This window comes from Drosophila tropicalis, unplaced genomic scaffold, assembly GCF_018151085.1.
Source record: "Drosophila tropicalis isolate 14030-0801.00 unplaced genomic scaffold, ASM1815108v1 contig_510, whole genome shotgun sequence".
Lineage (NCBI taxonomy): Eukaryota > Metazoa > Arthropoda > Insecta > Diptera > Drosophilidae > Drosophila > Drosophila tropicalis.
This window is the reverse complement of record NW_027172981.1, coordinates 75703-100849: the sequence shown is the minus strand read 5'-3', so window position 1 is coordinate 100849 and position 25147 is coordinate 75703. Positions and strand designations below refer to the sequence as shown.

The 25147-nt window shown below is 36.6% G+C and overlaps 2 protein-coding genes across 2 annotated transcripts; both read right to left on the bottom strand.

The window, feature by feature from the left end:
• Positions 1-9801: 9801 nt before the first annotated feature.
• LOC137574937 (V-type proton ATPase 116 kDa subunit a1-like) lies at positions 9802-16688 on the bottom strand. Its single transcript, XM_068287369.1, is given in 5 exon segments — positions 9802-9820; positions 10076-11113; positions 11115-11580; positions 11583-11792; positions 16340-16688. Coding segments are annotated over 5 exon segments (2082 nt in total).
• A 539-nt stretch (positions 16689-17227) lies between these two features.
• On the bottom strand, positions 17228-19198 carry LOC137574932 (V-type proton ATPase 116 kDa subunit a1-like). The gene has a single exon (XM_068287366.1). It carries the CDS (start codon positions 19181-19183, stop codon positions 17228-17230), a length of 1956 nt encoding a protein of 651 aa, XP_068143467.1. The 5' UTR covers positions 19184-19198.
• Positions 19199-25147: the final 5949 nt, after the last annotated feature.

Here is a 25147-nt window from a genome sequence, read left to right as displayed (position 1 = left end):
TGACTTATTTCTTCATCAGCCATTAGTTGCGTTTTTTCTTCCAGTACTATTGAAGTTTCCAAATCTGATGTTTGTTTAAATTCAATATTGTGTCTGTTAAACACAGTTATTGCTTTTTGTTTGTAATCACTGTAGAACGCACTTGCGGCTGCTTTTTGCCATATCTTTAGTTTGCTATAGTGTTCAGTTAATACTGCTCTAATAGCTTGAAGATTCTCGGTTATTATCTTCGTGTGTTTCGTTACTGTGTCTTGGGATGTTTCTCAATTCTGCGAGAGGCACTTACAAGATTTAGTTAATTCTTGTGCGTGTATTCTAGCTTTTCCTATTATATCATCCCAAGTAACCATAGTTTGTTAAGATTAATTTCTAAGATTAATTTCTATTTCTATTTTGGATTCTTGAGAACCCATTTTACTAAAAAAAAAGAAATTTGTCGTTTAGACCTGTTGTTAATTTAAGAAAAAAAATTTGAAAATGTGTAAGGTTTTACTATTCTATGTCTATTATTTCTACATCTGAGTCTGTTAAATCTATTGGTTCTGCACTCGATTCTGATATGTTTATCAGCGCAATTGAGTCCTTGAAAAGTTCGTGGACCCATCCGGGCACGTCTTTTCTTAAAGGAGTCTTAGCTAACATTTTTTGTGAAATTTGTAGTTGTGGGCTATCCAATACCTTATTTCCTTGTATTTGTGATTTTTTTCACCTGATTGTATCAGGAAATCAAGGAAGGGTAAATATTTTTGGACCTTTTTTGTTTCTGCTTTATCCATACTCTACACTAACTGCCTAAACGTATTAAACTGATTATGGATGTATTTAGTTCTTTACTGCTGTTGTTCCTCCATTAGGTAGAAACGCAGTGTGCCCGCTGCGTTTGAAAAACAGCATACATATGGTACCGTGAGAATGAAACTTATCTGTACCCTAGTGCCTCTTTTGACTGGGAAATCTTCGCCCGTTATGTTAAGGTAAGCTAACCTAATTTGTACTAAGTTTATGGAGCGTTGAGGTGAGGTACTTCCCTCGCTCCTAAAAACCTCAATTAAGTCTTGGACTATGCTAGGGTGCCTGTTGTTTATTTTTTCAAAGTACCTGTCACAATGGGTCATTTTTTTTTTTTTTTTTTTTTTTTTTTTATATATATATATATTTTTTATCTTTTGTTAAAAAGGTTTTGATTTATAATTGCTTGTGTGCATATGTATTTTTAGATCTTATCTAGATCGTTAGCTTGGCTTAGAGCTCTTTTTTGTTACACATTTATTGTGTAATAGGTAAGCCTTATATAATACATATGCGCACAATATTATGACAATTATTAAAAGTAGTATGTTCGTTAATCTCATATCAGCATTTGGTGATTCAATTTTATTTATGACATTTGCAGTGGAGTCCACTGATTTTGTTTCGATTAACCCCATTGTGGGTATAACGGATATATCATCAAATTTACTTATACTATTATCGAACATACGTATGGGATTTTTGTTTTTATTTATTACAAGTATTCAAAAATATGAATTAAAGTTCATAAAGACAGGTTAAAAACTTTTGTTTAGCAATTACTTTAATTTTTTTTCATAAAATGTCTGAATTTGATTTCTATTTGAAATATTAAAATAAAATTGTTATGGACTCATGCGTATTTTTTTTTTTTATTTAAATTATTTGTGAAGAGAAAAAAAAGTAAGAGAGAAATAAAATTTATCTCAACTGTGTCTTGCACAGTGAGCCAGAGACGTGGAAAAATTATAGAAAATGTGGTTGGCACACAATTCAGGTATACATTTCATTTGTTTTATTGTTAAAAAAAAAATCTCCAACCACATTGTTAGTAAAAGCCTATCGGACAGTTAGTATGTCGCAAGTTGCACTTTCGTGCTTCAACTTGCTATTAAGGTTATTATTACTATTATTAAATTAAAGGCAAGTTAAGGCTTGCGCATTTCTGCGGCCCCCTTGCGTTTCTTCGCTCTTTGGGGAAGTTCAGCTTTCAGTATGTCAATACGCTCTATGCAGCGTTGTCGGTCTTCCTCCGTCTTCAGAGTGGCCAGTAGGTCTACTTCCAGCCTCTTCTGCTGGAGTAGCTTTCTTACTTGGCCTCCTCTTTTTGTCTTCTTTGACTCTGTTGATTTGGTGTTGCGGGCCCGGTACTCAGCTATTGTGAGTGGGCGCGGTCCATCGTTGGGATACAACTCTAACACTTCTTCTAGCGTCGGCGCATCCCTTTGCTCGATAGGAGCAGATTCCGCAAAGGGAATATCTTCACTGTTCATTGGTGTTCCTTGTTGATTGATTGGTTGATTTTCTTTTGGTTCGCTTGATTTATAAATGGTTCCAACCGCTGCTTCTGCTTTCTTCTGGGCATTTATTCCAATTGATTTAAAATAAAATTTTCATTTAAATAAATAAAATGTTCATGTTGTTGTTTTTGTTAGCAGATAGCGGGTCCTTATTATGTCACGGTCGCCATGTTATATATATATACCAAGACCGGGTTCCTTTGATAAAAATAGTATATCCAAGATGAACACGTCAGTGTCCATGCATAGTCGTTTTTAGAATGATTCTTTATTCTAATTATTATTTTGCTTAAGCTAAGTTTATATATATATTCTTATGCTGCGACTTATGCGACAGCTACAAAAGAGAGGGAGAGTGTCAGTACATACATACATATTGTTGGAGCGCTTGCATCAAAGTGCTTGGTCAGCGTTCACACGCTGGCCTGGCTCTAGCTCATGTTACGCTTGTGCATACATTGCTTATGTGAATATATGTATGTGCATATACAAATCTACATACATATATGATCATGCTTAGCTGTAGATTTATGTGAATATGTTTATGTACATACATCAATGTATATATATAAACATATTCAAGTGCACAATTATATTTTAGTGCGTATATGTTTAATTGTTTATACTTGCAACAGAGTGTTACAAGTTGAGCTCATTGTACTGAATGATTATTTGTATGAATATACTACACCATGCTTTTCTTCATTTGATATTTCATCAAATGAGGTGATAAATGAACAGTTCGTAGTCCCCAATTTCACATCCAATGATGTTGATATAACAGACCCAAGAATACATTTAACCTGCGTTGCTTGGAGCTTATGATATTTGTAGGTACATATTTGTCTATCTTTATATTATAAAAATTTCAAACATTAGACCAAAATCGCAATACCCTCTGCAAGGGCATAATCGAAAAATATGTGGAGAAAAGGTGACAGAAAATATGCCAAACCGGCGAACAATTAAAAAGCAATATATATGCCTATATGCATACATGACATACATATACATACATATGTATAAGTATAAAGTATACCGATATCGTTCTACAAATATGTATATATTGTTATTTGCATATAGAAAACTATTATTTATAGTTTCATTCACGAATGTGTGTGTTTGTTTGGGATTTATAAACAAATCCCAATGCAAATCAGCAACACCGAAAACAAAAGCAATTTGATTTATGTTTATTGTATATGCGTTCATTTTTTTTTTTTCTTTTTTTTTGGATTTTTTGCAAAAACTCAAACAACAATTGCAAAAATAAAAGGCAAATAATTGCAATGGCCAAATAAATTCAAATAAAAAATGGATTCACACACAAAGACACAGGAAAAAACGCACACAGACACATACAAGCATACATATAAACATTGATTAATACGAGGCCAAATGCATTAGGCCAGACTTACATAATTTATGATCTTGGCTAGCGAAACTCAGACGCATACACATACACTATATACAGTCATATATGTAGACATGCGCGCAACCTTTTAAGGGGTTTGAGGCAGGGCTGAAATAGGCGAAGGCAAGGTTTGACTTGAAGTTATTTATTGGGGCCGCAAGCCCGGTATTTATAGGAGAACGTTTACATTGGTCTTATGGCTAGTGTCCTTAACGGTACTTAAAGCTAGACATTATGCTTAAGTTCTAATTACTTATAATCTATCCCTAGAAGTATGTGGCCTAATCTTATCCCTAAAAGTATACTACACCTCCTTTTTTTAAAAAGAAAAATTTATATTTTTCGAACATCCTTTTTATGTTATTTTTATTCTATCTAAATGTACTGTTTGCTTTTTGTTTTTATCATCCGCTATTACTATACTATTGTTAGGACCTATGCTCTGTATTGTATATTTGCCTGTGTATTTGTTATCTAATTTATGTCCTGTATCATTTTTTAAAAGTATGTCTTGTCCTTCAGTTAGCGACACTTTTTTTGTGTTTTTATCATATGTTTCTTTTTGTAATGCTTTAAATTTTTCGATAAGCAGTTTCGCTCTATTTTGTGCTATTTGTAATTTAAATTTTATTTCTTTATTGAAATCATCAATGTTGTAAATGGGTTCTACCGTTTCAGACGAGAATGGGACAGTTTTAGGATGTTTTGCAAAGACTAGTTCAAAAGGTGCATAACCATGTACGGTGGATGGAGTGGTGTTAAAGCAATATGTGAAGTATGCTAGATATTCATCCCAATCGTCTTTTTTTATGGATATATATGACCTGATGTATTCATTGAAAGTTCTATGGCTTCTTTCTACTGTTCCAAGAGTTTGATGATGGTGCGCCGAGTTTGATGATATTGCCTTTGCAACCGCTTTTGCACTTTTGTTTGGTATTGGTATTGATATGAGATATTTGGACAGATCGCAGATAATAGTAACTGCGTATTCATTACCGTTCATTGTTTTTGGTAATGGTCCAATTGTAACTATTATTATTGTGTCAAAAGTGGTTGCAGGGGTTGGTGTTATGACCAATGGGGAGTGGTTGTGTCTGGTTACTTTGGCTAGTTTGCACTTTTCGCAATTTTTGATGTATGTTGCAACATCCCGAGACATATTTTTCCAAAAGAAATCTCTTTTTATTTTTCCTAGTGTTCTGTTTACACCGCAGTGACCTCCCTCTATTGGGTCATTATGATATTTATTTAATGTATTTCTTATTTCTTCTTTATTTGTTATTACTTTTACTTGGGGTAGAACTGCTATTTCTATCGATCTAGATCTATTCTTCCACTAATGATCAAATCGCCTATGTTGAAGGAGAGTAATTTTTCTTTATTTTTGGTAATAAAGCATTTGCATTTTTTGAATTTAATTTGCGCCTATTTTTTGGCTTCGCTAGGATTTATTATTTCATATATTCTTGGTGTTTCTATTCTGCTATTGTTAATTTTGTTTTCCTTATGTATTAATTTTTTTGTTTCTGATCTTGTTGCTACTTTAAGTATTTTATTACTTTCTATGTTTTTTATATTTTCAAATTCAATTCTGGAGAGAGCATCCGCTGCGAAATTTTCTTGTCCCCTGATGTATTCTATAGTAAAATCGAACTCTTCTAAATCTAGCCTTATTCTAGTAAGCTTTGACGATGGGTTTTTTAAAGAAAATAGGTATGTTAATGGCTGATGGTCAGTTCTGATTAGGAATTTTTTCCCGTATATGTATGTTTTGAAATATTGAATTGCCCAATGTATTGCTCTTAATTCATGCTCTATTGTTGACTTATTGCTTTCGCCTTTTGAAAATGCCTTAGATGCGTATGATATGGGTAATTGGAGTCCATCAAATTCTTGGCTGAGGACGGCTCCACATGCGATCTTGCTTGCATCAGTTGTGATACAGAATTTTTTATTGAAATCTGGATATTGAAGTATTTGTGGGCTTAATAATTTGTTTTTTAAGTATTCAAAAGCTTCTTGACAGTTTGCATCCCAGATAAATTCTACATTTTTCCTAGATAATCTATTGATAAATTGTGCATGGTATGCAAAGTTTGGAATGAATCTACGGTAGTAATTACAGAATGCTACAAATCTTTTGGCTTCGTCGCCATTTTTGGGAGTCGGGTAATCTTGAATCGTTTTGAACTTGCTTTCGTCTGGTAAAATTCCTTTATTTGTGCATTTGTGTCCTAGAAAAGTGATTTCATGTCTGAAGAAAGAGCATTTGTCTGGGTGCAATTTTAGGTTATATTTTCGGCAAGTTTCAAAAACATCCCTTAAGTTTCTGATCATGTGACTTTCAGAGCAACCAATTACAATTAGATCATCCATATAAAGGAATGTTTGGGATGGTAATAGACCCGTGAATGCAAGGGACATCATTCTTTGAAACGAGTTTGGTGCAATTTTTAATCCGTATGGTAATCGCTTGAATCTGAATGAGCCCTTATCTGTGGAAAATGATGTTATGTACCGAGATTTTTCTTCTAATTCTACTTGATGAAATCCTGACATTAAGTCTAAACAAGAGAAGTATTTAGCGCGTCCTAGCTGGTCAAGGATATCGTCCATTCTGGGTAGTGGGAATGTATCCGCTACTAGTTGTTTGTTAATTTTTCTATAATCAACTACCAATCTCCACCGTTTTTCCTTGCTGCCAGGTAGCGACTTTTTAGGAACCAATAAAATCGGACTATTGAACTCAGACATTGATGGTTCAACAATATCATCATTGATCAATTTGTCCACTTGTTTATTGATTTCGTTTTTTTGACTGTGTGCTATCCTGTAGTTTTTGGTGTAAACTGGTGTTGTGTCTTTGAGTCTTAATTTTTGTTTATAGAAATTGTTGGACGATATTTGTTCAGATTCTATTGCGAATACATCATCAAATTCTGAGCATAATTTATGTAGAGGTTTATATTTGTAATTTGCACGTCTGTGTTGTTAGTATTTAATATGCGGACATATGGGTTAGTCTTAGAAGCAATAGTGTTTGCGACGAATACCCCCGGGTGTAGTGTGGAATATGGAATACATGTGTGTTTTGACTGATCCCTATATTGATTATAATTTTATATCTTGATTTATATGGATCTATTATCAATTTGTTGGTGGAATAATTGAGTGTGCAATTGAATTTTTTTATAAAGTCAAGCCCCAAGATTCCGTCACATGAGATGGGGAAATCATTTTCTATTACTTGGAAGGTGTGTACCGTTGAGAGGTTGCTGACCTTTAGTTTGGTTTCGCCTATTGTAAATAGGACGTCTTTGCCTATTCCACTAAGTTTTGTCCGTTTTTGTATGTTAACTGTATTGTCTTTTCTTAATATTTCTTGTTTTATTAGTGATACATCAGCTCCTGTGTCTAATAGTAATTTTATTGTCCCTACATTGTCAAAGTTTAAAGTTATGTAGCGATTAAGGTTGCAATTTAAATTATATATTTTATTTGTTCGATTTTTTACACCAGAGGACTTTCGGAGTTTTCCGAATTTTCTTCTACATTTGTAAATCTAACATTATTATTTTGTTGTGTTTTAGGAGGATAATTAGTTTTGGTATATCTATTGTTATAATTTCTTCGATTATAATTATTACTATTGTTATTGTAATTCCTAGTATTGTTATAGTTACTATTATCATTTGGGTTTCTATTTTGGTAATTATTATTACGAGTTCCTATTTGTGTAATTGTTTCTTTTAGTATAAAACACGCTGTGATCTTGTTCTATATTTGTAGATGTATTTACAAATTTAGCTATATCATCATTCATTTCAGTAAAATTGCCTGCTTCTATTATTGTTCTGACCTTTTCGTTATCGCAGTTCTTTATGATTGATTTCACTGCTGTTTGAGTGGCATATTTCTTTGCTGTTTCAGGGTTTACGTTGTCTGTTATGAATGCGCGTTTCAATGATTTAGTACGATTTTCTATTTCTGACATAAATGAATTTGCGTTCTTGCCATTTTGTTTTAAATTCATTAATCTTGCCTTTGCTACCTGAACTGTTTCACCCTTAATTTCTTTCTTTAATGTTTGGATTATACCATTTATAGTGTTTTCATTAGTAACTAGTAGTCTAACGTCCCCTTTTAGTTTTGTTTTTATGACTTTAATAGCTGTTTCTTCATGTTCTGCTTTTATTTCGTTGATTAATTCCAGTGAATCTATGAAACTTTGAATTGTTTCTACTCCACCATCGTACTCTTGAATCAGCTTAAAAGCTGTATTAAGAAATTTAATCTTTGTTTGCACCATCTTTGGTTTTGTATTATCTTGAATGTTTTCTGGGTTATCTTTTACAGCTGGTTCTTCTGTGTCTTTTGCTACTAGAGGTTCAAAAGTTGCTTCTAGATTCGAATCTACCGGTATTGTGAATTTTATATTATGTTTTGTTTCTATACTTATTAGTTGTTTATTTAAACTGTATATTAGCTCAGTAAAGCTTTTTACTGCTAGATTCATTGCATATGTCTGTACTGCTACTCTTTATTCTATTATAACTGTCGAAGATAGTTTCAAGGTGCTTGTTTATGGTTTGAGGGTGTATATAAATTGTTTTATTTAGGCACTTGTATGCTTTCTGAATTTTTCCTTTCAATATTTCTATGTTCTGGTCCATTGAAACTATGTTACTTTTGATTTTATCTTATTTTTTTTTTTTTTAATTAAAATAATTTTGTTCTCTTAATTATTTCATTTTCTGATTCTCCTATTTTTTTTTTGTTATTGTTTTTTTTCAAATTGTTTATAATTCTATTTTCTAATATTTAATTATTTCCAAAAAAAATTTTGTAATTTTTCTTATAGGGTATTTAGACTTCGTTATTGGGCAGTTTTGATCTTGTTGAGCTTGCTGCGATCAGAAAGCTTTATGTGTGCTTGCAAGCTTTGTGAATTTTACTTGAGCTTTTTTTCAAAAGTTTGCTTTGATCGCGGCAAGCTTTTCAAGTGTGCTTTTGTTGTTTGTGCACTTTTGACTGCACATGTTTGACATGTGCTCTTCTTTAGGGTATGTTGGGGTATATTAGGCTGTTTGTAATTTATTATTTAATTATCTATGTATATATTTGTTTTTTTCGTTTTTTGTGTAGTTTTCATTTTAGTGTATATTTGAAAATATGTGATTTTTTTTTTTTTTTTTGTTTCTTCTTTCTTTTGTTTCTAAGGTATTTTGGCAATGATAGACTTATTCAAATAAAGAAATTTATAAACAAAATATATTAATATTTTTCCATTTTATTGCTTTTTTATTTTGTGTTTTTTGTTTTTGTGTATTTACATTAATTTATATTGGCAGCGCAAAAATCGGCTCTTACCACAAAGGTGCTATTATGAGCACTCCTTTTTATTAAATTGATTATTAAAACTCTGCTGTTGTTGCCGCCTTGCCTGCTGATTTCTCTCGTGCGTTTTCTCCAACTCATCTATCCTGCTCCAGAGTTTCCACGCTTCTGCCCAGGGTGGTGGCGGAACGCTGTTGATTTGCTCCAGTAGAGCCGCACGTTGCTTCCTAAAGCGGACCATGTGGCCGCCTCGGTGCTTTGGCCTTAGGACAAGGGGGATTGCCGTCAGCGCGTCCTCCTCTCGCCTCCTTCTTGCCAGCTCCGCTCGTGCTGCAGGTTGCCTGGCTCGGTATTCCTCGATAGTCAGCGGCCGTGGTCCGTCCAGCGGGCAGTCCTCCAACGCCTTTTGTAGCGCTTCTTTATCCTCTGGCATTGATACTTCAGCCTGCTTCCCTTTTTTTCACATTTGCCTTTTTTGTATGGCAGGGATTTATTTTATTTTGCCTTTATTTTATTTGTTGCCGATAGTAGGCAGGATCGCCATGAAATAGGCGAAGGCAAGGTTTGACTTGAAGTGATTTATTGGGGCCGCAAGCCCGGTATTTATAGGAGAACGTTTACATTGGTCTTATGGCTAGTGTCCTTAACGGTACTTAAAGCTAGACATTATGCTTAAGATCTAATTACGTATAATCTATCCCTAGAAGTATGTGGCCTAATCTTATCCCTAAAAGTATACTACAGGGCATTCATGAAACTGACAATAAGTTAAACTGAAACAGGAAATGCTATGATTCAAAATCTAAATGCCTTAAAAGATAGGTGAAACCATTGAAAAATAGTAGATTAATTTTTTTAGTTATACGACTATATTTCAGATAATGAAAAAAACGATTGTAAAAACTATCTGGTATAATAGTAGTTCAAATAATGTTGTAAGATATAACAACAGTATAAATCAGATGGTAGATCAGTTAAAATAGTTTTTAAGTTGAACAATAATATGTAATACCATATAGACTGCATGCATACTACTGCAATAACAACAAAAATCGTTTGCAGCAGTTCTTGGCCCTTAAACATGTATTCCTTGCAGCCATCGAGAGGTTCTTGAGAACCAAACAGCATCATGTTGATAAACAAAATGAGAATAGATGGGGCACAGCCGGGTGATAGGGCCTGATCATCGCTAGTATCATTATAGACAACCCATTTAAAGAACATCATGAACACCATGTAGCCAAAAAGTAATAGGAGGAACAAGATCTGTGGCAAGAATTCCAAAAAGATGCTGGCATAGCGACGATAATAGACGAAATTGACAACCGACATGGTTACACCAAAGACCATATGCAAGACACCAAAGATTATCGAAAGTTTCATCTTGAAGGTATTCAAGAAGATGATCTTATTGTCGGCCAATTGCCAAATTGGATCCATGCCCAATGGGTAGGTTTTGAAATTCGTGTCGTTCGGTCTTAGGGTAATGAAGTTAAGACCATTGTTAACCACCGTTGAGGTATTGTAGTTCATACGCCAGCCGGAACCGAATAAATTCATCGATTTGGAGAAGACATCGTTATAGATCAGACCCGTATATATGGAGAAGATACCCATGAGGAAGATGATGTAACGTCCGCCAAAGAAAATATTGAAGAGTTCCTCCTTAATAACTGACAATTGACGTTCCCTGATGATTAGAAACGAGGCAAAGGCTAGTAGGATAAGGCCATGACCCAAATCGCCAAACATCACAGCAAACAGAAAAGGAAATGTTATGCAAGTATATAGAGCTGGATTCACCTCCCGATATGAGGCCATGGCATAGGCATCGATAAGGTTCTGGAAACCATTGGTAAACTTGTTCGTTCTGGTGTATGTTGGTGGCTGTTCATTCGTGTCAATCACATTCATAAAAGCGGGAATGCTACTCTCCGACAACTTGGAACCTCTGGCCAAGGCTTTTTGCACATTGAGCAAGTCACTTTGTGGCACCCAGCCTTCGCCTATCAAACACTTGCCCGTCACATCGGGATTGAATTGATTCAGAGTAGATGGCCTTCATTTTGCGCACCATTATGACCCAGCTGGGTAGCTTCTTGGAGGCGGCCGACAACACACGCTGCCGATGATCGGCACTTTGATTTAAAACCAATTTCAAATCCTCCAGACGGACATTCACATCACGTATCATCTCTGCCCGCTCAGCGGATGAACTCGGACAGGGATAAACTGATGCGTGATAGCCTGTACAGACCTTCTTGATGCGCTGTTTTAATTGATCTCCCTGGAAGAAGGCCACAAACACAGTTTTCAACTCTGGAATTCCGGTTTCCTCATTTTCGCACAAGCCACTGATGTCACTGCGGCGCAAAAAGATATTACCACGTGAGATACGCCACAACATGCGTTCAAAACTAAAGAAGCGTTCCAATTTGATTACTCCGGCTACGAAAGCCAATTGTCGAGGTTGCGATTGGGCTGAGACCTCAACTGAGGGATCAACCACCCGATGGAATCCAAGTTAATAACCTCTTGGTTTGAGAAAAAGCCCTCAGTGTTCTCAAGAACACTCTTTAACTCCTGCATATGCATGAAATTGGCTTTCAAACTGGCGCTATTTGCAGACATTTCTCTCAGTTCATTCTCGGTCTTCTCCAGCTGGGCCTCCAGATCAACAGTTTCGCGAGGATTTGGCGCTGCTGGCTCTTGAGTCTTTGCCAGCGTTTCTGAAAATTATTAAAAAACCGAATAAGTAACATCAACATACATAAGTATTATATCAACTTCTCTAAGTAGCAATAATCAAATCTTATTCTCAAGTACATATGTACAAATGTGGTTGTGCCTCTCAATCTAAAATCCATAGAAATCTCATATAATTAAGAGTCAAGCAAAAACGTTGCAAATTGATTGCTTTCCTGTTCCAGTAAACAACACTATCATCTAAAATTATCACAGTCCGCCACAGACAGCGCCGCGTCTTTCGCACTATCTCAAAAAGCCGAGCAGCCGGCGAAGCACCAAATTGTCTGTATCAATCAATGTGGTTGAACTGTCGTGCCATAAATTTATCTTTAATCTGGCATACCAAAAAATGGGAAATTTGTTAAACCTCAGACCATTGGCTTTATACTTATATATTGTTCATGCTATATACTATGTGCAAACTGATTGCTTGGTAATTGTTAATAATTTCAAATTATTAATGCGCTCAGTGCCATAAACAGTTCAGTTCCACTTGTGTGATTGATTGGGCACATTGTTGCTGGCATTGGCTGCAATTGGATATAACGATGGCAAAGCGACGTAATGTGCGTCAGAATGAAGAATTAGAGCAATAAATAAAACTATTAAATTATCTAATTAATTGCCAATGTTAATAACGATTGCCAAATAGACTCATTCCCTCACAAAGTAATACAAATTAATGAGGGAGCACTAAATAAATATTTAAGGCTTGGCGCTGGGTAAAACAGTATTGAAACTCTGAAAAATTTCATGCAGAGAACCAAAAGGCAGACCAAAAAACTTTCCTTACCAAAAATCTAGTGACTATTCTCAGTTCTAGGCATTGTAATTACTATCATTTAGCTTAGCGGACTTTGCGTAGTCAAATAACAGTTTAAACTTTAAAATCAACATTTAAAGTCATAAGAATTAGACTTCAAATTGCATATTAAGTATTTTCCCAATAATCTTGGTTAATTATGATTAGTGGGAGATTCTCCTTTATTTCAGATTTCAAATAAGAGACATGAAGAAGTTTTCTTTCTTAGTTGGCATTTGTGCTTAGAGAAGTAAGTTTTTAAATATTCTTGAATTAATATACAATTAAACCATTGTAATGTTAAAAGCAATAACAAACCAATTTGCATATATTGCAACAATGAGTTCAATCTACTTGGCCAGTTGCGTGTCTGGATAGCATTTAAACATTTGCTTATTTGCCTATATTTTATGTTTAATTAGATAAATCAATGCAATTGCATGACGATTTTATCAGTTAGCTATAAATCTGCCTACCAATCTATATGCCACATAAATCTTTTAAGCTAAATTGCACAAGTCATAGCAATATCATTCAGTAGTTCAATTATTATATGATTGGCTATTGCCCGTGGTTTAGCCTCATTAAGAAATCCATTCAGAAGGTAGGGGTTTTTATGGCCATAAAAAATACGTATTATCGGGGGGCTATAATATTTTTGGCACAGATATAGAGAAATACAGCCAGCGAGGGAAAACAAGATAGAGAAAGAGAGGGAGATTAAGGAATGCATTCAGTAGAGGGGGTCGGCGGCAAGTGGCTATAATTTGTTGATTCACTCTTATCCACATGATCCATCCATCACGTGCTCTGACGTCACATGGGCAATTTGTTAGGGCAAATCAACATTTAGTTAAGCAAATTATCAAAAATCAATTAAGATTTGTTATCGCAACAACAACATTCATACAAGGGCTATTAAGATTAACCTAATTGTCATGAATAATTACGGAACATGCTCTAAATGTTGCGAAAAAGAGTGTGGCAGGAGGTTGGTGAGAACTGAATTTCGTTAAAATTAATTTTACAAAGTCTTCATGTTTACCAATATTTAATTTATAGCCATCTTATCTGCTCTATGTGTACTGCGATAACCTTATTATGTTAACCCGTAGGTGATTATAATTATAGATAATGCGACTAAGCCAAACGAATTGAAATTCAGATTAAGAAATGGTCTACGTGGCGTATGATTCATTTAATTTCATAAATAAAACCTGGATAACACTTTCACTTTGCTATACTTGGAGTTCGATTTGAAGGATACCAAATACACACATACACTTCACTCAGAATCTACAATAATATATTTCCAATGTTTGTCGGTTTTACTGTGTTTTCGCGACCTGCCGCTGGCAATGGTGCAGAGCAAACTGTTTGATCACCTAAAGCCAACAATACCATTTAGCTTTTCCCAATTGGACCTATGAAGCTAATCTAAAGTGGGCCCAAAGAGAATGCCTATTACCAGAGCAGACCACAAAGAGAATAGCGAGTTAAAAGAGAGTTTCCTCTTTGTTTATCATCTGGCAATTTCGCTTTTGTTATTTTTGTTGTTTTTGTTTCCGATTGTATGGCAGAGAGCTGGTGACTTGGCTTATCTCAATAACCATGTGGCGTCTATAAAAAATCGGTAAGGTAATCGGCAAATAACTAAAACAGAATTATGACAAACACTTGAACCATATCGAAATGATTGAGCATAAGCACGAGTTGTCTCGCTTCAGTTTTATTTCAGTTCATTTAATTAATATTGCTAAACATTTTGTTACAAAATAAGTAAATAAAAATTTTGATAAGGATTTCCTTCTCGCAGACAAATTTGTTTGCAACTGACGTCATCTGTTCCCACTTTACAAAAATAATCAACTTTACGATGCGGAAAGCTGCACTTTTTCATCCACTTAACACATCAGAATCGAATTGGCTGACATGGTCGCCGTTTTAAAATAGACAACACCACACAAGGGCAGCACCAAAAAGCTAAAAGCACTTTTGCAGCAAAGTACGTATATTGGCATCAAGCTAATCCACACCGAACCCCGTACTCTCACATAGAACTTAAATTTTTGTGTCAAAGTCCATGGCAAAGTAGGCTGCATTTAAAAGCCAAAAACAAAAAAAATCATAAAAATATGGCATTTTTGCGTTAAGGGATGGCACACACTTCCGTCAGACTAACCTATTCGCTAGACGTAAGTGGAAATTTATGTAGGATCGCGGTATAAGCAGTAGTATGGATAACTTTGAGTAAGAATCGCTATAGATAGAATATTGATATAAATAGACGTACGATGTAAGGGAAAGGTTTATCAAATCAGTCTGTGGAGTCCAGTTTGAAGAGGTAGTCTGTGGAGTCTTGAGAGTCGGTCGAATATCTAGAGAGTAGAGTCAAGTTCACTGAGGAGAAAAGTGTGTTTGCCGTGTGTTCGAAGTTTTTAAATGCTGACCAATTGAATCTTAAGCCGATACTAACTAACCGAAGACTAATTATAAATCAAAACAAAATTCGCGCTGCTTTTAATTGAATTTGTGCAAAACTGTACACGTTATTAAATCTATGTAGGAAATGAAGTGTCAGGCAGGCATAATCATGGCAATCGTTTGGTACCGAGTGAGCGAGACAGAACGACACGCAGCGGCCGTACCTATCTGGTCGACTCACTCATGAAAAATAAGCAGAAGCGTTGATCGGAAAGCACTCGCAATCGTACTCTCGCCTCGATCACATCGCACACCCAAATTTGTCGCTAAGGCCAATATAATAATTAATAAATATATGTATTCTTAACACAAAGAAACATTGTTAATAAATAATAAAGTTTAAATAAGGAAATCACATCCTTAAATAATATTGAATTAAATAACCAGGAATATTCCAATTCTACAAACTGGGGGGCTCAACCGAGATTTCTGGCCCAAGACAATTAGTGAAAATCGTGTGTGTGTGTGTGTGTGAAGTTCGCAAATGAACAGAAAATTGTTAAAATTGCATGCATTAACGTGTAATATATATACAAAGTCAAGGTTGTTGGCGAACGAATTTCAAAAGACGCAACCACTACAACAGAGGTAGGCACCCATAGCCCGTGCGGGCACTTTTCTTCGGCATATGATCGTTTTACCATCTGTGTGCATGGCGAAGTCAACACGAAGTGCCCTTGAGAGCGTAAAAACAGAATTAGTCTGCTGCAGCATTTCGACTCGAGCGCATCTATGTCGCGTTGTTGGATAAATGCACATGAAAAAATTAATTTGGGGATTGTTTTCTCATTTATTTTCTTGCAGCAGATATCATCGATTGTGCTGGTTTTAGCGATTGAGCCATATTTTATTCACTTTTCATTTTGACATGTGCTCTTCTTTAGGGTATGTTGGGGTATATTAGGCTGTTTGTAATTTATTATTTAATTATCTATGTATATATTTGTTTTTTTTCGTTTTTGTGTAGTTTTCATTTTAGTGTTATTTGAAAATATGTGATTTTTTTTTTTTTTTTTTCTTCTTCTTTCTTTTGTTTCTAGGGTATTTTGGCAATGATAGACTTATTCAAATAAAGAAATTTATAAACAAAATATATTAATATTTTTCCATTTTATTGCTTTTTTATTTTGTGTTTTTTGTTTTTGTGTATTTACATTAATTTATAGTGGCAGCGCAAAAATCGGCTCTTACCACAAAGGTGCTATTATGAGCACTCCTTTTTATTAAATTGATTATTAAAACTCTGCTGTTGTTGCCGCCTTGCCTGCTGATTTCTCTCGTGCGTTTTCTCCAACTCATCTATCCTGCTCCAGAGTTTCCACGCTTCTGCCCAGGGTGGTGGCGGAACGCTGTTGATTTGTTTCAGTAGAGCCGCACGTTGCTTCCTAAAGCGGACCATGTGGCCGCCTCGGTGCTTTGGCCTTAGGACAAGGGGGATTGCCGTCAGCGCGTCCTCCTCTCGCCTCCTTCTTGCCAGCTCCGCTCGTGCTGCAGGTTGCCTGGCTCGGTATTCCTCGATAGTCAGCGGCCGTGGTCCGTCCAGCGGGCAGTCCTCCAACGCCTTTTGTAGCGCTTCTTTATCCTCTGGCATTGATACTTCAGCCTGCTTCCCTTTTTTTTTCACATTTGCCTTTTTTGTATGGCAGGGATTTATTTTATTTTGCCTTTATTTTATTTGTTGCCGATAGTAGGCAGGATCGCCATGAAATAGGCGAAGGCAAGGTTTGACTTGAAGTGATTTATTGGGGCCGCAAGCCCGGTATTTATAGGAGAACGTTTACATTGGTCTTATGGCTAGTGTCCTTAACGGTACTTAAAGCTAGACATTATGCTTAAGATCTAATTACGTATAATCTATCCCTAGAAGTATGTGGCCTAATCTTATCCCTAAAAGTATACTACAGGGCATTCATGAAACTGACAATAAGTTAAACTGAAACAGGAAATGCTATGATTCAAAATCTAAATGCCTTAAAAGATAGGTGAAACCATTGAATAATAGTAGATTAATTTTTTTAATTATACGACTATATTTCAGATAATGAAAAAAACGATTGTAAAAACTATCTGGTATAATAGTAGTTCAAATAATGTTGTAAGACATAACAACAGTATAAATCAGTTGGTAGATCAGTTAAAATAGTTTTTAAGTTGAACAATAAAAATCGTTTGCAGCAGTTCTTGGCCCTTAAACATGTATTCCTTGCAGCCATCGAGAGGTTCTTGAGAACCAAACAGCATCATGTTGATAAACAAAATGAGAATAGATGGGGCACAGCCGGGTGATAGGGCCTGATCATCGCTAGTATCATTATAGACAACCCATTTAAAGAACATCATGAACACCATGTAGCCAAAAAGTAATAGGAGGAACAAGATCTGTGGCAAGAATTCCAAAAAGATGCTGGCATAGCGACGATAATAGACGAAATTGACAACCGACATGGTTACACCAAAGACCATATGCAAGACACCAAAGATTATCGAAAGTTTCATCTTGAAGGTATTCAAGAAGATGATCTTATTGTCGGCCAATTGCCAAATTGGATCCATGCCCAATGGGTAGGTTTTGAAATTCGTGTCGTTCGGTCTTAGGGTAATGAAGTTAAGACCATTGTTAACCACCGTTGAGGTATTGTAGTTCATACGCCAGCCGGAACCGAATAAATTCATCGATTTGGAGAAGACATCGTTATAGATCAGACCCGTATATATGGAGAAGATACCCATGAGGAAGATGATGTAACGTCCGCCAAAGAAAATATTGAAGAGTTCCTCCTTAATAACTGACAATTGACGTTCCCTGATGATTAGAAACGAGGCAAAGGCTAGTAGGATAAGGCCATGACCCAAATCGCCAAACATCACAGCAAACAGAAAAGGAAATGTTATGCAAGTATATAGAGCTGGATTCACCTCCCGATATGAGGCCATGCCATAGGCATCGATAAGGTTCTGGAAACCATTGGTAAACTTGTTCGTTCTGGTGTATGTTGGTGGCTGTTCATTCGTGTCAATCACATTCATAAAAGCGGGAATGCTACTCTCCGACAACTTGGAACCTCTGGCCAAGGCTTTTTGCACATTGAGCAAGTCACTTTGTGGCACCCAGCCTTCGCCTATCAAACACTTGCCCGTCACATCGGGATTGAATTGATTCAGAACAAAGTAGATGGCCTTCATTTTGCGCACCATTATGACCCAGCTGGGTAGCTTCTTTGAGGCGGCCGACAACACACGCTGCCGATGATCGGCACTTTGATTTAAAACCAATTTCAAATCCTCCAGACGGACATTCACATCACGTATCATCTCTGCCCGCTCAGCGGATGAACTCGGACAGGGATAAACTGATGCGTGATAGCCTGTACAGACCTTCTTGATGCGCTGTTTTAATTGATCTCCCTGGAAGAAGGCCACAAACACAGTTTTCAACTCTGGAATTCCGGTTTCCTCATTTTCGCACAAGCCACTGATGTCACTGCGGCGCAAAAAGATATTACCACGTGAGATACGCCACAACATGCGTTCAAAACTAAAGAAGCGTTCCAATTTGATTACTCCGGCTACGAAAGCCAATTGTCCACGTTGCGATTGGGCTGAGACCTCAACTGAGGGATCAACCACCCGATTGGAATCCAAGTTAATAACCTCTTGGTTTGAGAAAAAGCCCTCAGTGTTCTCAAGAACACTCTTTAACTCCTGCATATGCCTGAAATTGGCTTTCAAACTGGCGCTATTTGCAGACATTTCTCTCAGTTCATTCTCGGTCTTCTCCAGCTGGGCCTCCAGATCAACAGTTTCGCGAGGATTTGGCGCTGCTGGCTCTTGATCAGGTAGAATAGTAGGCAATTTTATTTCATCCTTAGTAATTTGAGTCTCGACATATCGCAGACGTCGCTCCATGTCATCGCAACGTCTCAGCTCGGTGACATATTTCCTATGGAAAGCATTCACCTCTTCGTTAAGATCACGGAATTGCACACAACCAGTTTCTCCCAGTTCTGCTATAGAAGCGTATGTAGCGTCAGGTTGTATAAACAACTGGCACAGGGCCATTTTCTCGCTACGGAACATGTCACCCATGTTGCTGATGAAGTCTTAGCCAGCGTTTCTGAAAATTATTAAAAAACCAAATAAGTAACATCAACATACATAAGTATTATATCAACTTCTCTAAGTAGCAATAATCAAATCTTATTCTCAAGTACATATGTACAAATGTGGTTGTGCCTCTCAATCTAAAATCCATAGAAATCTCATATAATTAAGAGTCAAGCAAAAACCTTGCAAATTGATTGCTTTCCTGTTCCAGTAAATCAATTTACTTTTATTTCACTATCATCTAAAATTATCACAGTCCGCCACAGACAGCGCCGCGTCTTTCGCACTATCTCAAAAAGCCGAGCAGCCGGCGAAGCACCAAATTGTCTGTATCAATCAATGTGGTTGAACTGTCGTGCCATAAATTTATCTTTAATCTGGCATACCAAAAAATGGACACCCTTTGATGGGAAATTTGTTAAACCTCAGACCATTGGCTTTATAATTATATATTGTTCATGCTATATACTATGTGCAAACTGATTGCTTGGTAATTGTTAATAATTTCAAATTATTAATGCGCCATTACAATCAGTGCCATAAACAGTTCAGTTCCACTTGTGTGATTGATTGGGCACATTGTTGCTGGCATTGGCTGCAATTGGATATAACGATGGCAAAGCGACGTAATGTGCGTCAGAATGAAGAATTAGAGCAATAAATAAAACTATTAAATTATCTAATTAATTGCCAATGTTAATAACGATTGCCAAATAGACTCATTCCCTCACAAAGTAATACAAATTAATGAGGGGGCACTAAATAAATATTTAAGGCTTGGCGCTGGGTAAAACAGTATTGAAACTCTGAAAAATTTCATGCAGAGAACCAAAAGGCAGACCAAAAAACTTTCCTTACCAAAAATCTAGTGACTATTCTCAGTTCTAGGCATTGTAATTACTATCATTTAGCTTAGCGGACTTTGCGAAGTCAAATAACAGTTTAAACTTTAAAATCAACATTTAAAGTCATAAGAATTAGACTTCAAATTGCATATTAAGTATTTTCCCAATAATCTTGGTTAATTATGATTAGTGGGAGATTCTCCTTTATTTCAGATTTCAAATAAGAGACATGAAGAAGTTTTCTTTCTTAGTTGGCATTTGTGCTTAGAGAAGTAAGTTTTTAAATATTCTTGAATTAATATACAATTAAACCATTGTAATGTTAAAAGCAATAACAAACCAATTTGCATATATTGCAACAATGAGTTCAATCTACTTGGCCAGTTGCGTGTCTGGATAGCATTTAAACATTTGCTTATTTGCCTATATTTTATGTTTAATTAGATAAATCAATGCAATTGCATGACGATTTTATCAGTTAGCTATAAATCTGCCTACCAATCTATATGCCACATAAATCTTTTAAGCTATATTGCACAAGTCATAGCAATATCATTCAGTAGTTCAATTATTATATGATTGGCTATTGCCCGTGGTTTAGCCTCATTAAGAAATCCATTCAGAAGGTAGGGGTTTTTATGGCCATAAAAAATACGTATTATCGGGGGCTATAATATTTTTGGCACAGATATAGAGAAATACAGCCAGCGAGGGAAAACAAGATAGAGAAAGAGAGGGAGATTAAGGAATGCATTCAGTAGAGGGGGTCGGCGGCAAGTGGCTATAATTTGTTGATTCACTCTTATCCACATGATCCATCCATCACGTGCTCTGACGTCACATGGGCAATTTGTTAGGGCAAATCAACATTTAGTTAAGCAAATTATCAAAAATCAATTAAGATACGTTATCGCAACAACAACATTCATACAAGGGCTATTAAGATTAACCTAATTGTCATGAATAATTACGGAACATGCTCTAAATGTTGCAAAAAATGAGTGTGGCAGGAGGTTGGTGAGAACTGAATTTCGTTAAAATTAATTTTACAAAGTCTTCATGTTTAACAATATTTAATTTATAGCCATCTTATCTGCTCTATGTGTACTGCGATAACCTTATTATGTTAACCCGTAGGTGATTATAATTATAGATAATGCGACTAAGCCAAACGAATTGAAATTCAGATTAAGAAATGGTCTACGTGGCGTATGATTCATTTAATTTCATAAATAAAACCTGGATAACACTTTCACTTTGCTATACTTGGAGTTCGATTTGAAGGATACCAAATACACACATACACTTCACTCAGAATCTACAATAATACATTTCCAATGTTTGTCGGTTTTACTGTGTTTTCGCGACCTGCCGCTGGCAATGGTGCAGAGCAAACTGTTTGATCACCTAAAGCCAACAATACCATTTAGCTTTTCCCAATTGGACCTATGAAGCTAATCTAAAGTGGGCCCAAAGAGAATGCCTATTACCAGAGCAGACCACAAAGAGAATAGCGAGTTAAAAGAGAGTTTCCTCTTTGTTTATCATCTGGCAATTTCGCTTTTGTTATTTTTGTTCTTTTTGTTTCCGATTGTATGGCAGAGAGCTGGTGACTTGGCTTATCTCAATAACCATGTGGCGTCTATAAAAAATCGGTAAGGTAATCGGCAAATAACTAAAACAGAATTATGACAAACACTTGAACCATATCGTAATGATTGAGCATAAGCACGAGTTGTCTCGCTTCAGTTTTATTTCAGTTCATTTAATTAATATTGCTAAACATTTTGTTACAAAATAAGTAAATAAAAATTTTGATAAGGATTTCCTTCTAGCAGACAAATTTGTTTGCAACTGACGTCATCTGTTCCCACTTTACAAAAATAATCAACTTTACGATGCGGAAAGCTGCACTTTTTCATCCACTTAACACATCAGAATCGAATTGGCTGACATGGTCGCCGTTTTAAAATAGACAACACCACACAAGGGCAGCACCAAAAAGCTAAAAGCACTTTTGCAGCAAAGTACGTATATTGGCATCAAGCTAATCCACACCGAACCCCGTACTCTCACATAGAACTTAAATTTTTGTGTCAAAATCCATGGCAAAGTAGGCTGCATTTAAAAGCCAAAAACAAAAAAATCATAAAAATATGGCATTTTTGCGTTAAGGGATTGCACACACTTCCGTCAGACTAACCTATTCGCTAGACGTAAGTGGAAATTTATGTAGGATCGCGGTATAAGCAGTAGTATGGATAACTTTGAGTAAGAATCGCTATAGATAGAATATTGATATAAATAGACGTACGATGTAAGGGAAAGGTTTATCAAATCAGTCTGTGGAGTCCAGTTTGAAGAGGTAGTCTGTGGAGTCTTGAGAGTCGGTCGAATATCTAGAGAGTAGAGTCAAGTTCACTGAGGAGAAAAGTGTGTTTGCCGTGTGTTCGAAGTTTTTAAATGCTGACCAATTGAATCTTAAGCCGATACTAACTAACCGAAGACTAATTATAAATCAAAACGAAATTCGCGCTGCTTTTAATTGAATTTGTGCAAAACTGTACACGTTATTAAATCTATGTAGGAAATGAAGTGTCAGGCAGGCATAATCATGGCAATCGTTTGGTACCGAGTGAGCGAGACAGAACGACACGCAGCGGCCGTACCTATCTGGTCGACTCACTCATGAAAAATAAGCAGAAGCGTTGATCGGAAAGCACTCGCAATCGTACTCTCGCCTCGATCACATCGCACACCCAAATTTGTCGCTAAGGCCAATATAATAATTAATAAATATATGTATTCTTAACACAAAGAAACATTGTTAATAAATAATAAAGTTTAAATAAGGAAATCACATCCTTAAATAATATTGAATTAAATAACCAGGAATATTCCAATTCTACAAACTGGGGGGCTCAACCGAGATTTCTGGCCCAAGACAATTAGTGAAAATCGTGTGTGTGTGTGTGTGTGAAGTTCGCAAATGAACAGAAAATTGTTAAAATTGCATGCATTAACGTGTAATATATATACAAAGTCAAGGTTGTTGGCGAACGAATTTCAAAAGACGCAACCACTACAACAGAGGTAGGCACCCATAGCCCGTGCGGGCACTTTTCTTCGGCATATGATCGTTTTACCATCTGTGTGCATGGCGAAGTCAACACGAAGTGCCCTTGAGAGCGTAAAAACAGAATTAGTCTGCTGCAGCATTTAGACTCGAGCGCATCTATGTCGCGTTGTTGGATAAATGCACATGAAAAAATTAATTTGGGGATTGTTTTCTCATTTATTTTCTTGCAGCAGATATCATCGATTGTGCTGGTTTTAGCGATTGAGCCATATTTTATTCACTTTTCATTTTTCGCAGTGTAAAATACACACATACACTGACAGTTTGCGCTGGCTCTCTTTGTGCCTACCCCTGCACTACAAGTTCAAAAACTAGTGGAAGTTGGCGTGACTGTACGAGAGGCGACGAGTGGATGGTGAGACGGTGAACGGTCGGACGACGCAAGAAGAGCGTCACCCAGAATTTTGGCGCCGTTTCGGCAAAAGTCGGCGGCTGAAGTTGAGAGCAGCTCGAGAAGGGTGGTGACTCGAGAGGAAAAGAGAAAGCAGACAGCGGACACGAAGTTGATGATAATTAGTGGTCACTGTGAAAGCAGACAGACGGAGATAGCAGACAGCGGACACGAAGTTGATGAAAATTAGTGGTCACTGTGGAAGCAGACAGACGGAGAGAGCAGACAGAGGGCACGAAGTTGATGATAACCAGTGTTCACTGTGGAAGCAGACAGACGGAGAGAGCAGACAGCGGACACGAAGTTGATGATAATTAGTGGTCACTGTGGATGCAGACAGACGGAGATAGCAGACAGCGGACACGAAGTTGATGAAAATTAGTGGTCACTGTGGAAGCAGACAGACGGAGAGAGCAGACAGAGGGCACGAAGTTGATGATAACCAGTGTTCACTGTGGAAGCAGACAGACGGAGAGAGCACGAAGTTGGTGATAACTAGTGTTCACTGTGGAAACGGAAAACCAAAGGAGAACAGAAAGCGGAGAACAGAAACCGTTATAAAAGCAGACGACGCCGACAAGACTAAACGAGAAGGCAGCAGACACGAAGTTGAGACAATTGGTGTGGAAGCAGACAAGAGAGATCACGAGAACGAGTGGAAAACAGCCGAGTGAGTAGCGACAACAGAGTGAGTGGCAACAGAGAGCGAACCGAACAGTTGCTACAGAGATATTGAGTGGCTCCATAGAGCAGGACGACTATAGTTGGGTGAGCTGTTTAATTATTGTCTTGAGTGTGAGTTACTTTGCTTGCACAGCAAAACCAGACCGGTGGCAAAAATATCGACGAAATTGATGCGAGCTGCAGAGAGCACATTTCTAAGAATCGTCTGAATTAAACCATAACCTAACACAATTTGACCTACATTAACATAGTGTGTAAATCTTGTTAAGTCGTAACAAATTTGATTGATTAATACTACCTATATATTACTATACCAATATTGTTAAGCAATATAACTGTAATTGAGTGAAATGGATCGAGGTGAGATTCCAACGTTGCGTATTGAGGAGTTGCGCACTAAATTGAGAGAGTTAGGGGTAGAGACTACAGGCCTTAAAGCAGAGCTGAAAACGCGTCTACTCGCTCACTAAGATCTAATAGAAATTGAGAATGACGGGCAGGAGGCAGATTTTGCCTCGGCTAGAACAATTCGATAAGTCCCGAACACAGATGGGCAAAGGTCATGGTTCACACTAAAAGATGTGGAGGGAAGCGTTTCAGAGTTTTGGGGTTTAGGTTCGATTGATGTTGTACAATGGATTAGGGAGCTAGAAGAATGCGCTTTAACCGTACAGTGGAGTCAGTTACAGCTTTTTGTGTATGCTAAACAATTGTTAAAGGGAGCTGCATTATCGTTTATACGTAGTAAGAGAGATATTTGTAGTTGGGAGTCCCTGAAAGTAGCTTTGAAAAACGAATTTAGAGTAAAGGTTTCATCAGCAGAAGTTCATAGAAGACTGAGCAATCGACAGTTAAAGAGAGGTGAGAACTTGTATGAGTTTTTGTAT